Here is a 26,559-nt window from a genome sequence, read left to right on the forward strand (position 1 = left end):
TGAATAGAATAGTAAAGTCTGCAAAAACACTACAGTGAATAGTACAGTAAAGTCTGCAAAAACACTACAGTGAATAGTACAGTAAAGTCTGCAAAAACACTGGTGAATAGTACAGTAAAGTCCACAAAAACACTACAGTGAATAGAACAGTAAAGTTCACAAAAACACTACAGTGAATAGAACAGTAAAGTCCACAAAAACACTGGTGAATAGTAAAGTCCACAAAAACACAACAGTAAAGTCCACAAAAACACTACAGTGAATAGAACAGTAAAGTCTGCAAAAACACTACAGTGAATTGAACAGTAAAGTCTGCAAAAAAACTACAGTGAATAGTACAGTAAAGCCTGCAAAAACACTACAGTGAATAGTACAGTAAAGTCTGCAAAAACACTGGTGAATAGTAAAGTAAAGTCCACAAAAACACAACAGTGAATAGAACAGTAAAGTCTGCAAAAACACTGGTGAATAGTAAAGTAAAGTCCACAAAAACACTACAGTGAATAGTACAGTAAAGTCTGCAAAAACACTGGTGAATAGTAAAGTAAAGTCTGCAAAAACACAACAGTGAATAGTACAGTAAAGTCTGCAAAAACACTGGTGAATAGTAAAGTAAAGTCTGCAAAAACACAACAGTAAAGTCCACAAAAACACTACAGTGAATAGAACAGTAAAGTCTGCAAAAACACTACAGTGAATAGAACAGTAAAGTCTGCAAAAACACAACAGTGAATAGTAAAGTAAAGTCTGCAAAAACACAACAGTGAATAGAACAGTAAAGTCTGCAAAAACAGTGGTGAATAGTAAAGTAAAGTCCACAAAAACACAACAGTAAAGTCCACAAAAACACTACAGTGAATAGAACAGTAAAGTCTGCAAAAACACTACAGTGAATAGAACAGTAAATTCTGCAAAAAAACTACAGTGAATAGTACAGTAAAGTCTGCAAAACCACTACAGTGAATAGTACAGTAAAGTCTGCAAAAACACTACAGTGAATAGAATAGTAAAGTCTGCAAAAACACTACAGTGAATAGTACAGTAAAGTCTGCAAAAACACTACAGTGAATAGTACAGTAAAGTCTGCAAAAACACTACAGTGAATAGTACAGTAAAGTCTGCAAAAAACCTACAGTGAATAGTACAGTAAAGTCTGCAAAAACACTGGTGAATAGTAAAGTAAAGTCCACAAAAACACAACAGTAAAGTCCACAAAAACACTACAGTGAATAGAACAGTAAAGTCTGCAAAAACACTACAGTGAATAGAACAGTAAAGTCTGCAAAAACACAACAGTGAATAGTAAAGTAAAGTCTGCAAAAACACAACAGTGAATAGAACAGTAAAGTCTGCAAAAACACTGGTGAATAGTAAAGTAAAGTCCACAAAAACACAACAGTAAAGTCCACAAAAACACTACAGTGAATAGAACAGTAAAGTCTGCAAAAACACTACAGTGAATAGAACAGTAAATTCTGCAAAAAAACTACAGTGAATAGTACAGTAAAGTCTGCAAAAACACTACAGTGAATAGAACAGTAAAGTCTGCAAAAACACTACAGTGAATAGTACAGTAAAGTCTGCAAAAACACTACAGTGAATAGTACAGTAAAGTCTTCAAAAACACTACAGTGAATAGAATAGTAAAGTCTGCAAAAACACTACAGTGAATAGTACAGTAAAGTCTGCAAAAACACTACAGTGAATAGTACAGTAAAGTCTGCAAAAACACTACAGTGAATAGTACAGAAAAGTCTGCAAAAAACCTACAGTGAATAGTACAGTAAAGTCTGCAAAAACACTACAGTGAATAGAACAGTAAAGTCTGCAAAAACACTACAGTGAATAGTACAGTAAAGACTACAGTGAATAGTACAGTAAAGTCTGCAAAAACACTGGTGAATAGTAAAGTAAAGTCCACAAAAACACAACAGTAAAGTCCACAAAAACACTACAGTGAATAGAACAGTAAAGTCTGCAAAAACACTACAGTGAATAGTAAAGTAAAGTCCACAAAAACACTACAGTGAATAGTAAAGTAAAGTCCGCAAAAACACTGGTGAATAGTACAGTAAAGTCTGCAAAAACACTACAGTAAATAGTACAGTAGTCTGCAAAAACACTACAGTGATTAGTACAGTAAAGTCTGCAAAAACACTACAGTGAAAAGTGCAGTAAAGTCTGCAAAAACACTACAGTGAATAGTACAGTAAAGTCTGCAAAAACACTACAGTAAATAGTACAGTAGTCAGCAAAAACACTACAGTGAATAGTACAGTAAAGTCTGCAAAAACACTACAGTGATTAGTACAGTAAAGTCTGCAAAAACACTACAGTGAATAGTGCAGTAAAGTCTGCAAAAACACTACAGTGAATAGTACAGTAAAGTCTGCAAAAACACTACAGTGAATACTATAGTTATTTTTCATGTGGGGAGGAGCATGTATTAATCCTGCTATAGGACTAATTTATTTTGATTTATTTTACCATTATTTAACTAGGCAAGTCAGTTAAGAAGAAATTCTTATTTACAATGACGGCCTTCACCGGCCAAACCCAGACGACGCTGGGCCAATTGTGCAACGCTCTATAAGTCTCTCAATCATGGCCGGTTTTTCATACAGCCTGGATTCAAACCATGGTGTCTGTAGTGAAACCTCTGGCACTGAGATGCAGTGCCTTAGATCACTGCACCACTCGGGAGTCCCATTGTGGACAGCAGGTCAAACAAACAACTAAAATGAATGAGTCACTAGTTCAAAAATAACTAATTGTTTGCAAACTCCACATCTCTAGTAGAAAGCCCTTGTTGATACTAGTCACATGGCCACATCTAGATAACTAGCTAGAAAGATTCTGAAATAATTGTATTCACTCTCGATAAGCTCATACTGCCAGTGTCAGCCCAACTAGGCACATTTTTAGCTAGCTAGCTAACGTTAGCATGACATTCACTAGCTGCTGTTGCACAACATGGTAGGCCAACTAAAGACACGGACAGTGCTATCAAGGACACTTGGGACATTCCTGCCCTAAACCCAAACCCTAACCCCTACTCTAACTCTAACCTTAAGCCTTACCTTAATCATTTACATTGTCAACTTCAAAGGGGTAAGGACGTCCCAAGGATTCCGGATATTATGAACCCTAAAGACACTCCACTGACTGTCGGCAGCTGACAGCACCTGCTTCATGCAAACGAATCCATTGGCATTGTGAATTCATTATAATGTACAAACTTTAGCTACTGTGGCCAGATAGCTAGCTTGGAGAAGGAAAGTAGTGTTGTCTACATTAGTTACCATCCCATTTGTTTCGTATGAAGTGTGAATTGTTCAGTTAGCAAGCTGCAAGTGGGGGGAATGTCACTGGGAAAAGTAGCCTAATATTTCCATTTTGTTGTCGCTTTTTTATCTCCCCACCTGTGCTATTTAATTGGCTCAGAGTAGAAATGTCTCTACCGATGGGCAAAGTGATTCAACATGTAGAAACTGCCAAAATTGTTAGTCAAAAACACACTGCACAGTCAGCCAACGAACGGTAGATGAATGCCAGATGAACGAATGGAATTTGGTGCGGTGTATGTGGACTCTTAAGGCATCTGCATACTAGGTTCGGTTTGCTCCTAGTAGAACTCTGCTAGGCTACGTAAACGTCTGTGCCTCGCAAACTCCTTTAAAAAAGTGGTAATAGTACTGTTTGTCCCTTTGGAGACGATGTAGCCAGTATACACTTCCTCACAATAGTTTGGTTTAATCTAAGATAACTCAATAAATCTGAAATTCATTTTGACGTTTTTGACGAGGTCTTAGTCACACAATTTTACATCTAACTAAGATGTTTCGTGCAGAATTTCTCTAGTGAAAAAATATGCATGAAAACGAGTGTGAATGTGTGTTTGTTGTCATTCAACAAGAGGCGACTCGTTTTCATGCATATTCTTTCACTTGAGAAATACTGCACTAAACACCTTAGTTAGATGTAAAATTGTGTGACTAAGACCTCGTCAAAAACGTCAAAAAATTAATTGAAGAATCCCTTCTGTTGACCAATCACCGCACGAACAGCCCAAAAAAACCTTGCCGAAGACTAAATCGAACTAAAACTTCCCAATATGTCATCATAATATATGCACAAACTGTTTTGGATGGGAAGCATGCGGACACCTTTACTCTCCCCACCCATCTCCTCCTCTCCCCCTTTTTGTCCTCCACCCCCTCATCCCTTCTGTCCTGTTCCTGTGGTGCAGTGAGGGGCTGAGTGCTGCAGTGAGGGGCTGTGCTGTTGATGATGTCTAATTAAAGAGATTAGAGGGAGACAGACTTACAGTGATAACGGGGTGACCTAGTAGGCTACTAATGTGCTCCGCCCAGCCCATTTAATCCAATTCACATCCATTATAGTTACCCCCTTTGTTCTTCTGTTAAACCTGCCACTTAAGAGAGAATGTCATCCTTTGTTTAAACAAGTCACTCCTTTTATCAGCTGAAAGGGAATGGGCCCAAGCTGACACGTGGAGCCTAAAGATCCTCAATTTCCCCCACAGAGTACACTCCATTAAATCACATTCTTATCGCTGAGAAACTAAGCAATAAAAAGGCAGCTCTGCATTGTACTCCAGCTCAGCGGTAGAAGTGCAAGAATAACATCTGCCTATCTTGAGCTACAAGCTCTCACAGACTAGGCATTGTGCATTTTCTAATAACTGGACCTACATACAAATTCCTCTACCACTGCCACTATGATCACACATTAGCTTGGCCATCATGCTTTTGTTTTCATGAGTAATACAAAGCCAATACAACAAGACTAGAAAACCTGGTGTATTGAGTTGAAACTGAAACTACAGTATGTGTGTTTTGGTTAATTAGGAAGGAGTCTGGCTACTTTCCACATTTTAGCCGATGCCCCACCCAAAGGAAAGCCTGCATCTCCAGGCTACATTCTGTTGCTAGGCAATGGTGTATCTGATCGGCTTCAAACACATATCATACAACAAGAGCTTCTTCAAAGAACCTCCAAAGGGTTCCGTTCTGCCAGTCTCTTGGAACACACTGTTGCCAGGCCAAGGTTGGGTCAAATTGATAAGACACTCTCAGTGAATTCCAAAGGCTGAGAGGGATGATTTCAACTGGAGTCTGGAGGATGCCAAGCTAGGCAGAGGGTATCCCACTTTTGATCTGGTCACATGGATGCACAATTTATACTCCCTGATAAGGGTAAATCCACCCAAGTCTGTATATACTGTATATATTTTTTTTCTTTTTTTTATTACAGACACCACACACACAAATCTCCTAAACCTCCCAAATCAAACCACTGTAAATTTCCACCATGTTGGGTTCCAGCATATGTTGTCAGAACCCTATCTGCTCTACTTCAAGAATGTAGCCTATGAGAGAGAGTTCTATCCCATATGAGTCTCCTTTGTGAATGGTCATTCTCCTGAGTATATTAAGAAAAAAAAGATAATGAAAAACAAAGATTAAGACGATAAACCCGAAATGGCCGCAGTTTTATAGACAGAGTGCACAAGCAGCTTAAAGATTACATTTGTCTGTTTGGATTGATAACTGTGTCTCGGCCGTTCAGTTTATAGTCAGGGAGCTGGAGAGATTAGTCAGAGAAATGAAAAGCATATCACGCCAGCAACGGGACAAATGCAGCAGGTCTATCTGTGTCCAGAATCTGGGAGCATGAAACATTCCCGCAGATTACTGATACCAACCACACACCATGGGGCAGGATCTGTGCCCTAATCCAAAATCCAGCCCACGTAGGTGGCACACACACAACTAAGAGGAACTCTCTCTATAAACCTTGCACAGAACTTCCACACACAGACATGAGAGTGAAAGGAAGGAAAACTATTTAAAAAAAGACCTTTGACCTGTTGTCAATTACATACACTACCGGTCAAGGGTTTTTCTTTATTATTACTGTTTTCTACATTGTAGAATAGAAGTGAAGACATCAAAACTATGAAATAACACATATGGAATCATGTAGTAACCAAAAAAGTGTTCAATAAATCAAAATATATTGAATATTCTTCAAATAGCCATCCTTTGCACTGGTGACAGCTTTGCACACTTGGCATTTCTCAACCAGCTTCATGAGGTAGTGTAACGTTCGTCATTAAATGAAGACCAAGGTGCAGCGTGGTAGGCATACATTTGATTTTAATTTTAAATGTTCCACCAAAAACAATAAACAACTCAACGAATGTAAAGCTAGGAGTGCAAACACATGCAACACACAAAGACAAGATCCCACAACTGAAGGTAGGAAAAAGGGCTGCCTAAGTATGATCCCCAATCAGAGACAACAATAGACAGCTGTCTCTGATTGGGAACCATACTGGGCCAACAAATAAATATAAACATAGATTTCCCACCCTAGTCACACCCTGACCTACGAAATAGAGAATTTAAAGGATCTGTAAGGTCAGGGCGTGACAGGTAGTCACCTGGAATGCATTTCAATTAACAGTTGCGCATTCTTCAAAGTTAATTTGTGGAATTTCATTCCTTCTTAATGTGTTTGAGCCAATCAGTTGTATGGTGACAAGGTAGGGGTGGTATACAGAATATAGCCCTATTTGGTAAAATACCAAGTCCATATTATGGAAAAAAACAGCTCAAATAAGTAAAGAGAAACGACAGTCCATAAATACTTTAAGAGATAAAAGTCACCTCTGCTGCAGAGGATGAATTCATTAGTTACCAGCCTCAGAAATTGCAGCCCAAATAAATGCTTCACAGAATTCAAGTAATAGACATATCTGAACATCAACTGCTCAGAAGAGACTGTGATTCAGGCATTCATGGTTTAATTGCTGCAAAGAAACCACTACTAAGGACACCAATAAGAAGACACTGGATTTGGCCAAGAAGCGCGAGCAATGGACATTAGACCGGTGGAAATTTGTCCAAATTGGGGATTTTAGATTTTTGTTTGTGAGACACAATGCAGTTGAACAGATGATCTCCACATGTGTATTTCCCACCGTAAAGCATGGAGGAGGAGGTGTGATGGTGTGGGGGTGTTTTGCTGCTGACACTGTCTGCAATTTATTTAAAATTCAAGGCACACTTAACCAGCATGGCTACCACAGCATTCTTCAGTGATACGCCATCCCATCTGGTTTGGGCTTTGTGGGACAATGATTTGTTTTTCAACAGGACAATGACCCAACACAACTCCAGGCTGTGTAAGGGCTATTTTATCAAGAAGGAGAGTGGTGGAGTGCTGCATCAGATAACCTGGCCTCCACAATACCCCGACCTTAACCAAATTGAGATGGTTTGGGATGAGTCGGAACCGCAGAGTGAAGGAAAAGCTGCCAACAAGTGCTCAACATATGTGGGAACTCCTTCAAGACTGTTGGAAAAGCATTCCAGGTGAAGCTGGTTGAGAGAATTCCAAGAGTGTGCAACGCTGTCATCAAGGCAAAAGGTGGAATCTCAAATATAAAATATATTTAGATTTGTTTAACACTTTTTTGATTACTACATAATTCCGTATGTGTTATTTCATAGTTTTGATGTCTTCACTATTATTCTACATTGTAGAAAATAGTCAAAATAAATAAAACCCCTTGAATTAGTAGGTGTTCTAAAACTTTTGACTGGTAGTGTATGTATATGCATGCTGATCGTGGACTTCAGGAGACAGCAGAGGAAGCACACTCCCATCCATATCGACGGGACTGCAGTGGAGAGGGTTAGGATTAGTTCCTCCGCGTACAAATCACTGACAATGGTCCACCCACACAGACAGTGTGGTGAAGAAAGTGCAACAGCGCCTCTTCAGGAGGCTGAAGACATTCGGCCTGGCCCCTTAGACCCTCATAAACTGGGCACACTGCCTGCCCTCCAGAACGCCTACAGCACCCGATGTCACAGGAAGGCCAAAAATATAATCAAGGACCTCAACCACCCGAGCCACGGCCTGTTCACCCCGCTATCATCTAGAAGGCGAGGTCAGTACAGGTGCATCAAAGCTGGGACAGAGAGACTGAAAAACAGCTTCTATTTCAAGGCCATCAGACTGTTAAATAGCCATCACTATCCGGCCTCCACCCAGTACCGTGCCCTGAACTTAGTCACTGTCACTAGCCGGCTACCACCCGGTTACTCCACCCTTCCCCTTAGATGCTGCTGCCCTATTAATATAGACATGGAATCACTGGTCAATATTTACATACAGTTTTACTCATTTCATACAGTACTGTGTGTATATACTGTATTCTATCCAATACCTTCCTATTCAACTATTGCTATATATATATACATACACTATTCTATCCTAGGATTGTACATATATACTAAATATTCTATCCACATATTGTCCATAATGTCCATAACGTCTATACATCCCATATATATTTATACTCTGGACTCCGACATTTGCTCATAATGATATTTATATATTTTTTAATTCCATTATTTTACTTTCACATTTGCATGTATTTGAGACGTGTACGCTAAGAATTGGGAAGCGCGTACAGGGAGTGAATTTAATAAATAATGGAACATAGAACAAAACAAGAAACACAAGTCATGTACAAACATGAAACACAGAAACAGAGTCAATAACACCCGGGGAACGTATCAAAAGGAGTGACAGATATCGGGGAGGTAATCAGGAAGGTGATGGAGTCCAGGTGAGTCTCATGAGGCGCAGGTGCGCATAGCGATGGTGGCAGGTGTGCATAATAATGAGTAAACTGGCGACGTCAACCGCCGGTGAGGGGGAGCAGGAGTAGACGTGACAGTATTGTTGTGAATTGTTAGATATTACTGCACTGTTGGAGCTAGGAAGACAAGCATTACACTACACCTGCAAATACACCGGCTAAATATGTGTATGCAAACAATTTTAATGTTATTTGATTTTGATGTATGTAATGACAATATGTGGTTTTGTGTTATGTATCCTATGCTCTATCCAGTTTATAATGTTACGTGGAATAGACAGGACCAGAGAGAAGTATATCCTCTGTGTGATGAAAAAAATAAGGGCTGTGGGATCACTTAGAATTTGTGTCATAATTAGCATTCAGACAATTATCGCTTCTGCTTCTTTAAACAATGACACCATGAGTAAAAAGGTGTTGCTCATAAAATATCACCACATAGCAGATGTGTGAGATGGTGAACGCAAAAGAAAATCTGTATCCACAGCAACAGGGGCCAGGATACCTAATGATACAATCCATAAACATTGCTGTGAAAAAGTCCATAAATATGTCTTTCCAAGATGATGTTTTCTGGGATGCGATCTAGCAAGACACAAGAGACAGCTATTGGAATTATTTCAACAACACAAAAAGTTCTCAGTTCAGCCTTTTGATGCATAATCCATACAACTTCTTGGGGTTTACTGAGATGTGCTTCTCCCATCACTATTATTAGAGAGTGAAGTGGGCCTCAGACTCTTGTTATATTGAATCTCTAGAGATTCTGATTCATCTGTTTGTTTAAACAAAGGCATCTAACAAAGTCCTACTCAATTTTCCCATTTTTTTAATCAGCACAGAGTTATACAATTGAGTTCATACTGTATGGTTTTACAAGTTATCTCTACAGTGTTTTTTATTTTACCTTTATTTTACCAGGTAAGTTGACTGAGAACACATTATCATTTACAGCAACAACCTGGGGAATAGTTACAGGGGAGAGGCAGGGGATGAACGAGCCAATTGTAAGCTGGGGATGATTAGGTGACCATGATGGTATGAGGGACAGCCTGGGAATTTAGCCAGGACACCAGGGTGCACACCCCTACTCTTACAATAAGTGCCATGGGATCTTTAGTGACCACAGAGCGTCAGGACACTCTTTTAACATCCCATACAAAAGACAACACCCTACACAGGTGTCACTGCCCTGGGTCAATGGGATATTTTTGGGACCTGAGGAAAGAGTGCCTCCTACTGGCCCTCCAACACCACTTCCAGCAGTATCTGGTCTCTCATCAAGGGACCAACCCTGCTTAGCTTCAAAAGCAAGCCAGAAGTGAGATGCAGGGTGGTATGCTGCTGGCTGTAAAATTCAACAGAAATGAAAACTTCAACATTTCTATTCTTCGTAAGGAGCTTTGTGTTTATGTTGTATTCCTCAGTAATAAAGCCTCATACCAGTGATGTCCAAACCTGTCCTTGGGGACTCCCAGACATTTCACAGTTTTGTTGTCGCCCTGAGCTAGCTCACCTGATTCAAGTAGTCAAGGGCTTGATGATTAGTTGTCAAGTTGAATCAGGTGTGCTAGCTCTGGAATAGTTAAATACATGAACGGCTGGGGCTCCATGAGGAGAGGTTTGAGAAACACTGGTCCAGAGGGGAGTTTTACATTATCATTTGACTGCCAGCAGAACCTGCAGTGGAAACAGGATCATATTCAGTTACCAGCCATCTGCTGTGTGGAACAACGACACTGCCTGCAACACAAAACACCTCTTTATGTATGTGCATGTGCTGTGCGTGTGTATATGTGTGTGTGTGTTTGAAAAACGCCTACTGTAACGCTACATCTTTATACACCTAAACAGAGAGCTGGCTTCTGAATAGAATGGAAAACACAAACATACTTTATTAAGCAATCTGGTACAAGCTACAGTACAACTCCAAAACCTAGCCTCAAAGTAAAATAAACACACAGATTATACGAGTGACTCATATGCCCTGATGAAGGCTTTGATTCAAGTATCTATTCATATCTGAAGTTAGTTGGACAAGGTGTGAAGAGTGTTTGAGGCAAGGACTTTGTGTTCGTGATCAGAGTGAGACAGAAAGCGAGGGATCTGTATCTCTGTGTCTCCGTTAATTTTAGGTAATAGGCCCAGCAGTCATGTTGAGGCTGGGGTCCGGGCCCTGCTTAATGGCAATTAGATGTTCCTTTTAGATCGTTCGCCCAATGCCTGTCAACACTGTCACTTTGGAGATCCTCTGAGTGACACCGCCTGAGAGCCTATTCAAGATTCAAGTTTCAAGTTTTAATGCCACATGCACATACAGTGTACAGTGAAATGTCTTTCTTGCAAACTCAAACTCAAAATCCAACAAAACAATAATCAATAATAATGTATTACTAGAAAAAAACGCAGTAATAAAAAATAGGAAATATGAAATACACAATAAAGTAAGCACACTATATACAGGAAATATTTTAAAAGTCAGTTCCAATACCAGATTTACATGTGCAGGGATACTGGAGTGACGGAGACAGATATGTACAGGGGTAAAGGGAACTAGGTAACATGATATAAGATAAACAGAGTAGCAGCAGCTTGTATGTGAGTGGGTGTGCGGGTGTGTAGAGTCAGTATAAATGTATCCATATTATGTGTGAGTGAGCAAATGATGGAGAGTGTTTGTGTGTGTGTTGGAGTGACAGTGTGTGTGAGTGTGTAGGGCCCTGTGAGTGTGCATAGAGACAGTGTAAAGATTGAAATAAAAGGTCAGTAAGATACAAGGTTAACTCAGTCCGTGTAGCTATTTTGTTAGCTATTTATGAGTCGCATGTTCTGCGCATGTTCTGCGCATGCTCTGAGAACGCGCACTGGAATACTGTCGGGGCCCGGGCCTTGCGAGTGTTGACCTGATTAAAGACCCTTCTCACGTCGGCCTCGGAGAGCGTGATCACCCAATCCTCTGGGTCGGTGACGGCCCTCACACCCGGCTCGATGTTGTTGTTGTCAAAGCATGCATAAAATGCACTGATTTCGTCTTGTAGAGAGGCATGGTTGATCAGATTACGATTGGGTCTTCCTTTGTAACCCGTAATGGACTGTATGCGGCAGGCGTCGGATCCTGTGTTATATGATTCCACCTTATTTCTTCATTGTCCTTTTGCTCGTTTGTTGACTATGCGGAGGTCATAACGGGCCTTCTTGTATTTATTCCTGTCTTTAGCAGTAGCATCAGTTTTGCCTACAATAGCTCTGTGTATGGTAGCACTGTTCTTTAGTTGAGCGCCAACCTCGCTTTTGATTGGGGAAGCAGAAAACCGTCACCGTGGGTACAACATCACTGATGCATTTTCTAATGAAGCAGGTGATGGAGGTGGATAGCTCGTCAATGTTACTGACGGAGTCTTGAAACATATTCCAATCAGCGCTAGCAAAGCAGTCCTGTAGCATAACCTCTGATTCTGGTGACCATTTCTCAACGGCGCAAATCGCGGGTACTTCCTATTTCAGCATCTGCTTGTAAACAGGAAGCAAGAGTACAAAGTCATGATCTGATTTGCTGAATGGCGGATGGGGGACGGGAGGGTCTTGTATACTTGCTTGTGGATAGAATAGCAGTAGTCTAGAACTGTATCGTCCCTAGTGGTATTGGGAGACGTGTTGATGGAAGTTGGGCATCACGTGTCTTAGTGATGCAGAATTAAACCAGAAAGGCAACCTCTGGGTGTAGGTTTTCATGCTTGTTTATAGCTTTGTACAGTTCGTGAAGCGTCAGCTTGTTATTTTTCTTGTCCTGAGGTGGAATGTACACAGCAGTCACAATAAAATCTGAAAACTCCCTTGGGAGGTAGAAGGGTCGGCATTTGACCATCAGGTATTCCAAAAAGACTGAACAGTGGGTTGACACTTCCACCACACTGGAATTAGCACACCAGTTGGAGTTGATTAAGAGGAAAACCCCTCCTCCCTTCAATTTCCCCGACTCCACTGTCCTGTCCGCCCAGTGAATGGAGAATCCATCGAGTTGGATACCCATGGGGAGTATCTTGTCCGAAAGCCATGTTTCTGAAAAGCAAAGAATATTGCAGTTCAAGAGTCTCGATGGTGGCAAATCCACGATCATAGGTCATCCATCTTATAATCAAGTGACTGTACATTAGCCAGTAGAGTGGAGGGAAGAGGTTGCCGGTTTTCCCTTCGCCTTAATCTCACCAGGATCCCCCCTCCCTTGCCTCTGTAATGCCGCCGCTTCCTCTTGGGTAGCCCGAACATTTAATTGGAGTTACATAGGAACTTGCAAAATGGCGACCATCCAGTACGGCACCAGTACGAGCACCAAAGGCCCTCAAACAAAGGCACAGGGGAAAGAGGAGAAGAGGAAAAATAGACAGCAAGAGAGAGAGGGGGAAGGACAAGAAAGAAGAGAAAGAGACAGAAAATGGAGTAGAGAAAGAGGGAGATAGGGATGCATATAGAGAGAGTTTGGAGAAATGTGTCAGGAGTTTATCTAACTCCACTAATGAGATATATCATTATTATTAGTTTAAATAAAACAGTCTGTTAGTCATTGTCCTTCTATAAAATTGCATCTACAGTCACGACTCCACTAAACCTTGTGGTGAAAAGTAGATACAAACCATCATGCTTTGCTCAAAACCTATTCTAAACAGTGTCCTTCATTATACTTTTGACATAAAATCACTTCCAAGCACTTACCTGATAACAGTCGACATAGACATTCACTCTCGTTTGAGATTATATCAGAATCCTGAGCTGAATACAGTTAAAAGGCATTTCTTGTGCCCTTTTATAGGATCTATTGAAAAGGTGCCATACTCAGTATCTAGAGGTTCAGGGTCCAGCTCTGGTAATATCCCTACTGTGCAAATAAACACAAACATATACAACAAATAAAAAGCGAGATATGTTGGACTAAGCATGGAAGTACATTAAGCAAGTTTTTGGATGCAAAAAACAAAGTTTGCTGAAGGACAACGAACACAACCTTTGCATATCAAAGCAGATGTAATTCTGCAAACACCATTGACATCCCTAACATTTCTGTGTCTCTGCAGAGTACGTCTCCGTGTGCCACCTAGAAAGTGTTCTGGAGCGTCAGGCTTGGCTGGGTTCCATTAGATTTCCCCCGCGGGTCATCCATCGGCCCCAGGACGGGCGAGAGAGCGCCCAGCCCCGAGGTGATTAACGGAAGAAAGATGGCTGCGGTCCCAGCGTAAATCCAGAGGGGTTTCAGGTGGAACACAGGCGCTTGTCTACCGATGAGGAATGGTACTGAGCCTGGCCCAATCCTGCCTGGAAATCTCTCCTCTCACTACTCACTCCATTCTCACTCCATCCATTTTAAAGAACAAAGGAAGAGAAGGCGAGTGTGTAGGGCGAGGGGGAGAAATAAAGAAGAAAGAGAGTGTGAGGGAGAGAAAGAAAAGAAAGAAAGGAGCGGAGAAACACAGGGGAAAGAAGATGGAGAGACCGAGCAAACGAGAGTGAAAGAGAGAACGGAAGAGAGAGAGAGAGAGAGCAAACGGAAGAGAAAGAGAGAACGGAAGAGAGAGAGGGAGAGAAGGAAGGAGAGCACGAGAGGAAACCTGCGAACCCCCAGGGTAATATTAGTGAGGCCCATCTGTTGAACATCTGGACTGAGGAGCCAAACACTTCCAGCACCCTGATCAGGAAATCAGAGAGGACAGAGAGTCTCTCTGTGACCATGATGGAGGACATAGATGAAGCGATAGATAGATATTACTACCGAGCACATGAGGCATACAGGTGACTTTGAGCAAACATATGATTAGAGTTACATTACATGACATTTTGAGAGGAAATGTTATGTCCTTGAGATGTTTTGAGAGGTCATAACATGCAATAATATGGGACACAAGAAACAAGTAATTCAGTAATATCAGAAAACAAGAGACTTGAATGAGACCAGTAAGAAGAGTGACACCCCAAGATACAGCATCCACCACCCAGTGAGTCCAGAACACAGGGGATCAAGAGATAGAAGCAGTAGTATCAGCAGCTCAGAACACCCATCTTCATCTCCACGTCCATCCAACTGGAGTGAACTGTCACCAGGCCAGGTCACTCAGAGAGGCAATCTCTTCGTTGTCAAGTTAAGAAGAAATAAAAAAATCAAATCAATTATTTTCAGTTCAGTTCTCCAGCTATGCATTTGGTTAGCTAACTTGCTAGCTAAGTGACTAGCTTGCAAGAGCAAGCTTCTTGGTTACAGCAGAGACAATCAATCCCCTTCTGGATCAAGATCACTGCTGCCTAAATTATTTATGCGCATCATTTTTTTAAACAAAAAAATCTAAAATATATATTTTGACGTTTGGAAAAAAATAGCACACTTTGTGTGCACTGCCGGTATTATGGTATATAGTTCAGGAAATGTATGAAGGTATGAAAATCTGGATACCGCCCAACCCTACTGCTGTGTCAGAGGAAAAGACCACCGTATTCAAACGGCCTGATAATTATAGCTTGGTGCTAGGAATGGGAAGTTTCTATAAAAAATAAAAAAATAACATTTATTACCCCAAAGGTGGCAAGTCACAGGAATCAATATGGCTCCCATTAAACAGTGCCTCTCCACGTGCTGCTCGAAGAAAGAAGTAGCTTTCTCTCTCTTCATCTCTCCTCTTCTGCATTTGCTCTGAAGCTCTTTTTTTTCTCATTCCCAGGCGTGATCTTTAAGAAAGGACTTTAACAAGCAGAACACTCTTCTAACTCTCAAATCCCACCTCTGAGGGGAATTCCAGCTAATGAATTTTATGAGATTATTAATGAAAGACATGAGGCGCATTAATCTCCTAAGGAGATGCATACTTTAAAGCAGGGGTGGGCAAACATTTTGGCTCAAGGGACACATCAGGATTTCAAAAATCAGCAGTGGGCCGCACAGATTCTGTGGGGAATGATTTGTTGGTCAAAATATATTTGCAGGCCAGAAAAAGGGCTGTTATTTGAAAACATATAGGTCCATTATACACTATATATACAACAGTATGTGGACACGCCTTCAAATTAGTGGAGTTGGCTCTTTCAGTCACACCCATTGCTGATAAAGATTGAGCACACAGCCATGCAATATCCATAGACAAACATTGGCAGTAGATTGAAAGTCACTGACCTCTTCAGTAAGGCCAATGTGGCACCTTCATAGGATGCCACATTTCCAACAAGTCAGTTTATCTAAGTTCTGCCCTGCTAGAGCTGCCCCGGTCAACTCTAAGTGCTGTTGTTGTGAAGTAAAAATGTCTAGGACAAAAACGTTGCAAAATGGTAGGCCACACTGGCTCACAGAATGAGACTACCGAGTGCTGAAGCGCATAGTGTGTAAAAATCATATGTCCTCGGTTGCAACACTCACTACTGAGTTACAAACTGCCTCTGGAAGCAACGTTAGCACAATAACGGTTTGTCGGGAGCTTCATGAAATGGGTTTCCATGGCCGAGCAGCCGCACACAAGCCTAAGATCATCATGCGCAATGCCAAGTGTTGGCTGGAGTGGTGTAAAGCTCGCCACCATTGGACTCTGGAGCAGTGGAAATGCATTCTCTGGAGTGACGAATCACGCTTCACCATCTGTCAGTCCGACAGATGAATCTGGGTTTGGCGGATGTCAGGAGAACGCTGCCTGTCCGAATGCATAGTGCCAACTGTAAAGTTTGGTGGAGGAGAAATAATGATCTGGGGCTGTTTTCAATGGTTCGGGCTAGGCCCCTTAGTTCCATTGAATGGAAATGTTAACGGTACAGCATACAATGACATTCTAGATGATTCCCTGCTTCCAACTTTGTGGCAACAGTTTGGGGAAGGCCCTTTACTGTTTCAGCATGACAATGCCCCTGTGCACAAAGTGGAGGTCCATACAGAAATGATTTGTCGAGATCAGTGTGGAAGAACTTGATTGGGCTGCAGAGAGACCTGACCTCAACCCCATCGAACAACTTTGGGATGCATTGGGACGCCGACTGCGAGCCAGGCCTAATCACCCAACATCCGTGCCCAACCTCACTAATGCTTTTGTGGCTGAATGGAAGTAAGTCCCCACAGCAATGTTCCAACATCTAGTGGAAAGCCTTCACAGAAGAGTGAAGGCTGTTATAGCAGCAAAGGGTGGAAGAACTCCATATTAATGCCCATGATTTTGGAAAGAGATGTTCAACGAGCAGGTGTCCACATACCTTTGGTCATGTAATCTAATTTTTACATATTTCTACATAGTTTTAGATGTTCAAGTGTGGCATGAAATAATATCCCCCATGCTTTAAAAGCTGACGTGGACTCTGTGAAACTGTCCTCTCATTCTTTGATTGACAGGGAGGCACCCCAGACACCCATCCAGCAGAGTTTCTGTTGATGTGAGAGGTTCTGTACATTCAGTATTCATAATGGCTGGTTGGGGCTGCTTGTGCTACTGTGATTTGTGAAGGATCAATCTATCTGACTTTCACTATAGCTGTGACAAATGACTGTGGTGTGACATTGACCATCACACTTTTTCACTGCAGATTCAGCATTGGGTGACTGGCAGTGATCTGCATGCATTAGTTTAGCACACAAACAAAAATGGTCAGAGCGAGAGAGGGAGAGAGAGAGAGAGAGCGCGAGAGAGAGGGAGAGCGCAAGAGAGAGAGCGAGAGATGGGCAGTGGGAGAAGGCATTGAAGTTTAAACAGCCTCCCCAGAAGTAAGACAAATTGGGCAGTGCAGCCAACTCCACAGCCCTTGTCCCCATCTCTCAGGGGAGGAAGCCAACATCTCCCAAGCATTAAAGTGGAAAAACCAATGCCACTGTGAGAATTTAATGAGGAGGGCTCATACTGCTCTCTACTCTCAGGCCTGCCGCTGACTCTGTGACACAACACTTCATGGCGTGTGGTGATTTTCTCTCTTTTTTTATTTTCTATCTCTTTTTTTTTTTATTACTTTGCCAGGGAAATGGGAGTGGATATCAAGACTGTAACCTGCCAAGACCTCTCAGTCACCCTAGTGCAACACTAATGCATTTGGACAGTGTAAAGGGCATGCCACATCCCTGTGACTATTATTCTTTAGGAGCAGGCAGACATTACACAGTTTATCAACCTCTCTAAAATGCAACACCTACGAGGAACAAGTGGGGCAATAAAAGGAAACAATTATCCTGGTTCGGTCCACTGACAAATAACAGTAGGAGTGAAGCGTTATTAAAAAAAAAACATTATTTCAGTTCACCAGTAGCCTCTATTCCATTCTACTGTATTCTGTTCAAGCAAAAGTGTTCGCTGTTTTAACTTCATTACAGCCTTGCCTCTCCAACACATAGTTGTTAATGGAGAAAGGCTAAAGTTAAGTTGCTAAAGCTTTCCCAAAAGAGTCTAGCCTCACTCAGAGCAGAAAATGGCATCGCAGCAGATTTGTGTTTGCTTTGTAAATATTTGATGGAGGTACAAATCATGAGTGATTGGACGATTGGAGGGAGAGCCTTGACTTTGTTTTGGAACTGCCCGTGCAAGGGAGTAAAAAGGTCCAGAATCGATGAAGGGAGGTGAAAATAAGAATTTATTTAAAGAGAGGCAGGAAGATATGCAGGCTAGGAGGCGAGGGGTTCGGCGAAAGGGGGAACGGTGATGGATGAAGTTTAGCACTCTCTCACCAAGGGTCTGATTGAGTGGCCGAACAAACACAGTGAATTAATGACAGTGATAATCCAAAGTAAGCACATTGGGAAACTGACTGAGCTTCGTATAAACAATTTCAGACCCCCCCCCTCAATGTTAACTTAAAATAAAAGTTCAAAAGTAAAATGAAAACGGTCCCAATACAGAAAGAAATAAGTCTAATGGTCCAGTTCAAATGTGCCATGAGTCACACTGTACGGTAATGAAACTAAAGGTATTTATTTAGTCACTAGCATCCCAGACAGAAGGTCATCATTCAAAATGATATCCTTAAGTATCCTCAGCAGTTTGCATCTTGATGCTGACATTGAGGCTAATGCTGAATCTTAATTATTAATTGTTTATTGCATTAATGTATCCAATTGCCAATACCACACATCATTGAGCACTCAACCCCCACACATAACCACACAGACCGTTGTGTGTGTGTGTCCTTGCTGAGTCTATACTTAGCATTCCATGGTTGCTAGAGCAGCGGTAACAGAGGATCACTTGACAACCTCACAGGACAAAATGCATTTAACTTCATCGGCACTGGCTTGAGCTGCTTAATTTGTTATTAATGTCTCCTCCATGGCTACAGAAGCATGCTAACTGTGACTGCAGAGTAAGGTAGAGACAGAGAGAGGGAGAACAAGGCTGAGCCTGAAAACTCAGAAGTGGGATAGTAAACAGAGGAGTAAAACAATGTTATATTATAAGGTTGTATAAAACTACTACTACTCACATGTGAAACCCATTATAATTAGAAATGTGATATTGCCCACTTCAGACGTGATACGGAGGTGCTGTACGAGTGAACACGAGTGATAAAATGTCTCTTGACACCAAGAAAAATTCTGAACTTTACACTGTGGCTTATAATCGCAAATCATTATTCATACAAATCATTTAGAAAACTATGAGAAAAAGGTTGCAGTCTTTTTAGTTGCATTTTTAAATAATCACTGTATGTCTAATAAATCACTGTGTGTGAAAATAACTCAAAATAAACATATATATTAATAATAAATTTCCCTGGGCCTCCTTTTTCCATTACAATGTTCAGTCTGACCGTGTGGGCGTTTTGATACAAACGTAAATATATTTCAACAAAGGGTTGGTCAAAACAAGCATTGTGATTGGTTGAGACACCTTCTAAGCCATACTAAAAAATCTGTTAAGCACGGCTAGCCTGGGACGAAAATAATTGCCATTTTGTTTTCTGTTCCATATGAAAAATCCTTGCGCATTCACTGTCCCATCAGCCCAGCCAGCCAATTCATTACCTTGATCTCCACTGTAAAAAGCATCTAGACATTATTTCCTCTTGCTTCCAGCCTAACATTTGGTTTGCAACAACGGGGGTTTGTACCAACCTTGCTGTCTGTCAATATTCAATATTGAAACTCATTCTCCACTGTCCTATTGAGAACGTGTCAGGGCCAGATGGACTTTTCTCAGCCAGTCGAAATCATGAATCAGCATGATTTTTTTTTAGATATATACAAAGGAATGTTGGTAGAAAAACAGGTCAAACTAAATTAAATGCAGCTACTTTGCTGTTAGCCATAGTTGGCTAGCTAGCAAGCAATGGATAAGAGCATTGCCAACCAGCATGGCAACAGAACATTTAGAATGAACAACTGGGTCGCGTCCATAGATATAGAACAAAAAGACTTCACGACTGTGACGCAGTCTCTGGCAACCTAACCGATAGAATGAACGGCCGGCTTGGCTAGCAACCATAGTGTGGGGACTAGGCCTATATTTTTATTGAGGGATAAAATAGTAGCCTATGAATACATTTATCAAAATCAAGTTTATTATTTATTTGGTAATTCATTGCAACAAAAGCAACTGTACACTCGAGGTTGTGCAAAACTACCTTTTTAGCACGGCTGTGCTGATTTACGGTACTCGGCTCTGCCTTGTACCTATGACCACAGCACAGCCATGCTAAACAAGTAGTTTCGCACAGCCTCTCATGTACAATTGCTTTACTACATACACAGCCCTGCTTGGCAGATAGGATCGTCTCGACTGTAGAGCCTACCCCGCTTACCCCTTCAAGGAGGATAGGGGGATATTTATGCAAAATAAAAGATGACTGGTCAGAATAATCATATCAGATTGTGATGTCATGCTGTGGGTCAAAAAGTCCATCCACCTGAACAGTCTGAAATTACAGGCGTTTTATTTCAGAAAGCTCTGACACTAAAAGGGTATTATCATCATTTTCAGTGTTATTTCGACCTCACAGTGTAGAATTATATATTTTTTAATGAATATCATGTTTTTGAATGCACTGCCTCTTTAAAACGTTCAATGTCGAACTACCCTGGATCACAAAAAAAAGTGAAGAGGAAGTGAAGAGGAACGGAGTGAAAGGAGACTTTCACTGTTCAAAGAGGCTAAGAAATCAATTGGAGATATTTGAAGACAAATCAAATATGTTGCAATGGATTGTCTGCACTCAATAGAGGACTTACAGCTAAATGGCTTGATAGAGAACATGTGGGTTTCTGTCAAAGCAACTGTAGAGACCGAAAATCTATCACTAGGCAAACACCATACAACTAACAAAGCTCAAATCAAGCTATTCCATTCCATTTGTTTTTGATGAAACCCCACTTTTCATCTATCTAACAACAACAATCAAATCTGTAAAAATAAACAGATAATCAGACTTCAACTCCTCACCCGACAGCCTGTCAGTCCTGGGAGTTTTAACACCGACCAATCCACGGAACTGACATCCTCCCTGGCACCACTCCGCTCCCCAGGCTCCAGGGATAGGCAGCCTGGCAGGCAGCGTTACCGGCACAGAGGGGGTGAGAGTTTAACCCTCTCTCTGTCTCACCCCCCCACTCCCTCTCACAGCAGGCATCACATGGTGAGCTGGGCTGTCCATTACATTTAGAGGCCAGGTGCATGCACGCCAGGTCTGATAAGAGCAGTGGCAGGGTTTCGGGGAATGGGAGGAGGAGTGTATGGCCTGTCAGTAGTCTGTCTGGTCACTAAACAGTTCCTGTTACGCCCTCTGGTCTCCCGTCTTCACCCCATCCCTGTTCAACCTGGGTGTCTGTGACAGTACTGCTAGGAGAGAGGTAACTCTCTGCAGGTTGCTGTCACCTCTACTGCAGCCCGACATTCAGCGCTCCAAAAGGACATTGGAAATGCTACGACTTGCCTTTTCTCAACCTCTAATCTGCCTCTCTGGTAAACAGGGCAAGAGTACTTGAATTGAAGATAAGTATGTGCAGCAAGGTCTAAATCATTACTTGACATGTGCGCAATTAACTCTTGCTATTATCTTGCATTGCCCTTTGTCACCTTCATCACCCATTGTAAGGTAAATATTTTGACCGTTGTTACTAATCCATGTATTAGAATACATTCCCATGTACAGTACAATACAATTATATGAAAGCATTACAGGCAGTATATTCCAGGCACTTCAAATTAAACGTGTGATGTGTGTGTGATTGAAAAAGTATCTACTTCAATGCATGTTGTGGGATAATGGACACCCTGCATCTAACAGCATGAGATGTGCTTCTCACAGAGAGAGAGAGAGAGAGAGAGAGAGAGAGAGAGAGAGAGAGGGCTGGGCAGGAAACACGCTAACTGAACTGGAGCACACTGGAAGCAATCAGAACGAGCCCACAAAAAGAGAGGGAGAACAGAAAAAACAGAGAAAGAGAGAGAGCTTGTTTCAAAGCAGCAAAGGGCAGACCGGTGAATAATTCCAGAACCTTGAAGGAAATGATGGGAAACTCCCACCCCTTCCAACGGAAAATAACCCAGTGAAGACTTGATTAAAACAATGAGCTGGAACAGTAGAAAAGGCGACGCCAAAGCCCACTGTTGAATGAAGCAGCTTTTATTTTCAGCAGTCCATTAAGCCCAAGAGCTATGGCAGGAAAAAGGGAAGGCAGCCCGGAATCTTCCCAGCACGGACCGCGTTTCCCAGCAGCTCACTGGGCTTCGGGATTTATGAGGCGAAAAACTGATGAGAGACAGATTAAACAACGGGAATGCCTAACTCAGCAGAAATGCTGATGAAAACTCTAAAAACAGATTTTCAATTATGTATTATTCAAATTATCATTATTATTATTATGAGTATTGTGAAAATATTAATTAGTAGTAATATTAGCATTAATAATTGCCCTAATGTTGTATATAACAGCATGCGTACCAGAAAGCTAATTCTGATAACTCCAATAAACACAACACATTGCAGTGTGCTGTCGTATAGTTCAGCATCTCTCTCCACAACCCACACTTTCCTCAAGAACCCTGTACAAAATCACTAAGCAACTGCAACATGACAGCGTCCCACGCAGTTAACTGTCTGCTTCCCCCCATATCTTTTAATCAATCTATTAGGGGGAGCTTGGCGATGATGACAGGCCAAGCGACTGATAAAGTGACCTGGCGGACATTTGAGCTGCTCCGGTTTGTGCGTGAGGCAGATAATAGCCAGCGCTGGAAGAGATGATGATGATGATAATGTTGCTACTGAGGCCAAGAGTATATCCAATCTTCCCTAAATGTCAACCTTTACTATTGTACGCTGTAACTCTGAATTTAAGGCACAGCCTGCTCAGATAGGATAATAAACACATTATTTCATTCTATCAGGCTCAAACAATTGCACTCTCCCCAGATGACAATGAAGGGAAGGTAAATAAATAAAAAAGGAGAGGAAAATGAAAAGATGTGCTGGCTAAGGAGCTTCTCATAAGATTACAATGACTGTTCTGTTTTGCTTGTTCTGTCAACAACATACATTCATTTCACAGACATGGGGACTGATCGAAGGCCAAACAGATCTCTATCCCTCTCTCCCCGTCTTTCCTCCTAGGCTCTCTGGTCTGAATGGTGGAGAGGTGAATGACAAGGCGATGTGTTCTGTCTTTCATTACCAGCCTGGCTGTGACTGGACCCATCGTACCCTCACATCCAGACTGGAGGTGGGAGCTGGTGCTCTGTGGCAGGAGACACCCCGCAGTGAAATTCAGCACTTTTTATATCCCAAACAGATGCTTTGGCGTCCCCAATACACAGTAAGAAAACGGACTATTTCGGGAGACTGAAGAGTGCAGCAGCCTCTTTCACAGAAACATGACAAGAATAATAAAGTTGCCATTTTGTCCGTCTGTCTACAGTGTTCAGCTGTATTGTTGGAAGACCTGACGCTGAAGGAGACCGTTGTAAACAGTAAAGCACTTTAAATGAGCAGGGGGTAAAGATCACAGTTTGTAAAAAAAATAAAATAATACATTAGTCCTATAAACTACTTAATAATGAGGCAGGCTATACAAAACAGAAAATATTGGTGATCAAATACAAAATCGTATATTCTCAAACTTTTAGTCATTTGGTGTCTCTTTCACTCTCTTACAGTCATAACTAAAAAACTATCACTTTAGTCATACAACTTCTTGCGGCAACTGCTGCACATGATACAGTACATCATAGAAGTGATCACACTTTGCTTTTCTCTCCGTGTACTACTAACCGATCCCACTAAAACCCCAAGCATACAGCAGGCTGATACCTTGAAGTTTGGCACACTGCACACCAGCAGAGAGAGAGAGTCCCAGTCCTTGGGGCATGTATTTGCCCTTCTGTGACGTGTTCCTCAAGCATTCATCACCTCTAATGATAAATCAAGTATGAAATGTTGATTTGTCAGGAAAGTAACCTACGTTTTGTTTCATCGCAGACAAACGGTACAAACCAGGGGTGCTGAATTATATTTGGTTTTGGATTTGCAAAGAGCACACAGCACAGTAATAGATTATTACTTTCACATTTCAGAATGAGATCAAATATGGCAAGTTAATCAAACACACAGAGAGATAAAGAGAGAGGGAGCAGAGAGAGAGTGAGAGACACACACAATGTAAAGTTTTGCTTATTCACTTCATGCATCACCTGTAGCTGGATACTAGGCATTCAATTACATAATATATCTTCAGTGTAAAGGAACGCAATTGCACATCTAGGATACATGGGAATTACAATGTGTGTATTGGCTTCTAAATACCGGCACAAAACACAATTTGTAATGCATCTCATTCAAATGTAATGGTTGATCGTTTGATTTAGCAAAAAAAATGATGATCAAATTCTAAAAGCTTGAGGAAAGTCCAGCTCAAGGTCACCCAAATTAAAATCATACCAAAACAGCCATAGGGACAGTGGTGTGAATCCTCTAAGCGCCCGTGCGATATATAGCCTATAGCCTATATATTAGTCCCAAATCACAAGGAACTGTATTCGTCTGAGCATAGTCAAATATTGACAATTATTTACAGGAATGTTTCTATTTACCATTCCAAATGATGAAGCTCCGTGAGCAACATTTCCATTGATGCAGGCAATCATTTTTCTCTCATTTTCTTTTTGCCAAGTCAGAACGGAGTTTGTGAACATTGCGCCACGACTCAAGGATGTTTTAATTCAGTACCGGCGTCAAATGGACGACACATTTGGGTAGCCTATTTATTTGTGTCAATTACCTGCTGTTGCTGCGCGCTAACGATTACCGTTTTATATGCTTTATGGGTTTATGCATAACCTTGTAGTTAGACGCAATTGTAATGTGATATAATAGGCTATACAACGATAAATCTCCATGTTTTCAATGCCGTTGATTTGCCTTTCCGCACTGTAGCCGCACGGTTTGGAGATAACGGTTTCGTTGCATTGGCGCTCCGCGCTGTCAATTATCAAGGCTATTTCTGATGATTGCAATTATTTTCAGATCGTTGTTTCAACAAGAAACTATATTGTTTATAGGCTATACTAATTATTATCATGAGCTTTCCTGTTGGTATAGCCTACCGAATACCCCGCCGCGTGTTAATCTGGGGGTAAAGTGGAAGGGAGTTTCACCACCTTTGGACGGACTGTATAGCCTACTAGAGATGTATTATATTCACAAACAAATTGCAGTGGAAAAGCAAATACTTTTGCGAGAGAAATATATATTTCCATAATCCCAAATGGTATCGTGGAACGTGGCTGTTGTCTGATTGAATGTGTAGCCTAGCATAGAGCCTAATTTGTTTTAAATCGCAAGGAACAAATTGGCACAAAATGATGTGATAGGCTACTGCACACCATGTCATCATTACATTACATTAATATTCCACTCGTGTATGAGCCTTAGTTGAGTCATATTGCACTAATGTTTCCTAGCCTACTACACGACTTCTCAAGTCATGACAATCACCAAGCTTGGAAAAGAGGAGAGATGTGACTTCGAAAAACTTACCAGGATGACAGTCGGCCCAGAAGAGCACGAAGGCAGACAAGATCAGAGACAAGATCCACCAGCAACACGATTGCAGTAGCCTCCGCATGACAAAATGAACATCGAGAGCAAAAAGGGCAACTGTTGAGTTATCCGTCTGATCAAAAAATCTGTCTGCTGCGTAAAAAGCAGCGCAAATGCTGCTAAATGTAGGCTAGTGACTGTTCAGTGAAATTCAGTGCGGGTCTGGAACGTCCAGAAAATAGTATTTACTTCTCAAAACCTCCTTCCAAACAGCTTCTTGATACTCCCCAAAAAGAACATGTCAGTTAGTAGAGATATAGCTTTCGAGCTTCAATCAGTTCATTTATCAAGGATAGAATAGATAGGAGCAGAGTACGCTAGTGGCAGTAGTCCATGCAGCGGAGAGCTGCAGCGGTTCTGCTGGCGAAACACAGAGAGAGAGAATAGTTGGAGCGGCACTGGAAGTGTTCCATTCCTCCATCCAGGAAGTAGCGTCTGTGCCAAAGTCTGGCAGAGACTTTAAAACAGGCTTGGGAGAAAAGGCGAGGAGAGGAGGGAGAGAGGTGCAGAGAGAGAGAGAGAGAGAGAGATGCAGAGCTCAATCCTCCGGATCCTAGCGCCGGGGAGTATTAACTATTAAAGCAATAGTATACAGTTTAAATGTAAATGCCCACTGTAGAAATCCACGTTTTCGAGCTGAAAAATCATGGTCCGTGATGGTGAACAACGATTTAAATCAACAAGTTATAATTTTAGTCAAAATATGATACATTCCCACTTCTGTGCTAATCCTTGTGAAAGAGGTGTCTTTTCCTATGATACCATCCTGATTTTTCACTGACATTTTCAACCTCTCCCTGACCCATTCTGTAATACCAACATGTTTCAAGCAGACC

General features: G+C 41.5%; 1 protein-coding gene across 1 annotated transcript in view; it reads right to left on the minus strand.

Annotated features, from left to right (window-relative positions):
- LOC139413419 (receptor-type tyrosine-protein phosphatase gamma-like) overlaps positions 1–26,117 on the minus strand; it is a 290,925-nt gene extending 264,808 nt beyond the window's left edge. The window contains exon 1 of the mRNA XM_071160778.1: positions 25,661–26,117. Coding sequence (XP_071016879.1) covers positions 25,661–25,748 — 88 coding nt within the window. The 5' untranslated portion in view covers positions 25,749–26,117. The remainder of the gene's footprint in view (positions 1–25,660) is intronic.
- Between the last annotated feature and the right edge of the window lie 442 nt (positions 26,118–26,559).

The sequence above is a fragment of the Oncorhynchus clarkii genome, chromosome 7, assembly GCF_045791955.1.
Source record: "Oncorhynchus clarkii lewisi isolate Uvic-CL-2024 chromosome 7, UVic_Ocla_1.0, whole genome shotgun sequence".
Classification (NCBI taxonomy): domain Eukaryota; kingdom Metazoa; phylum Chordata; class Actinopteri; order Salmoniformes; family Salmonidae; genus Oncorhynchus; species Oncorhynchus clarkii.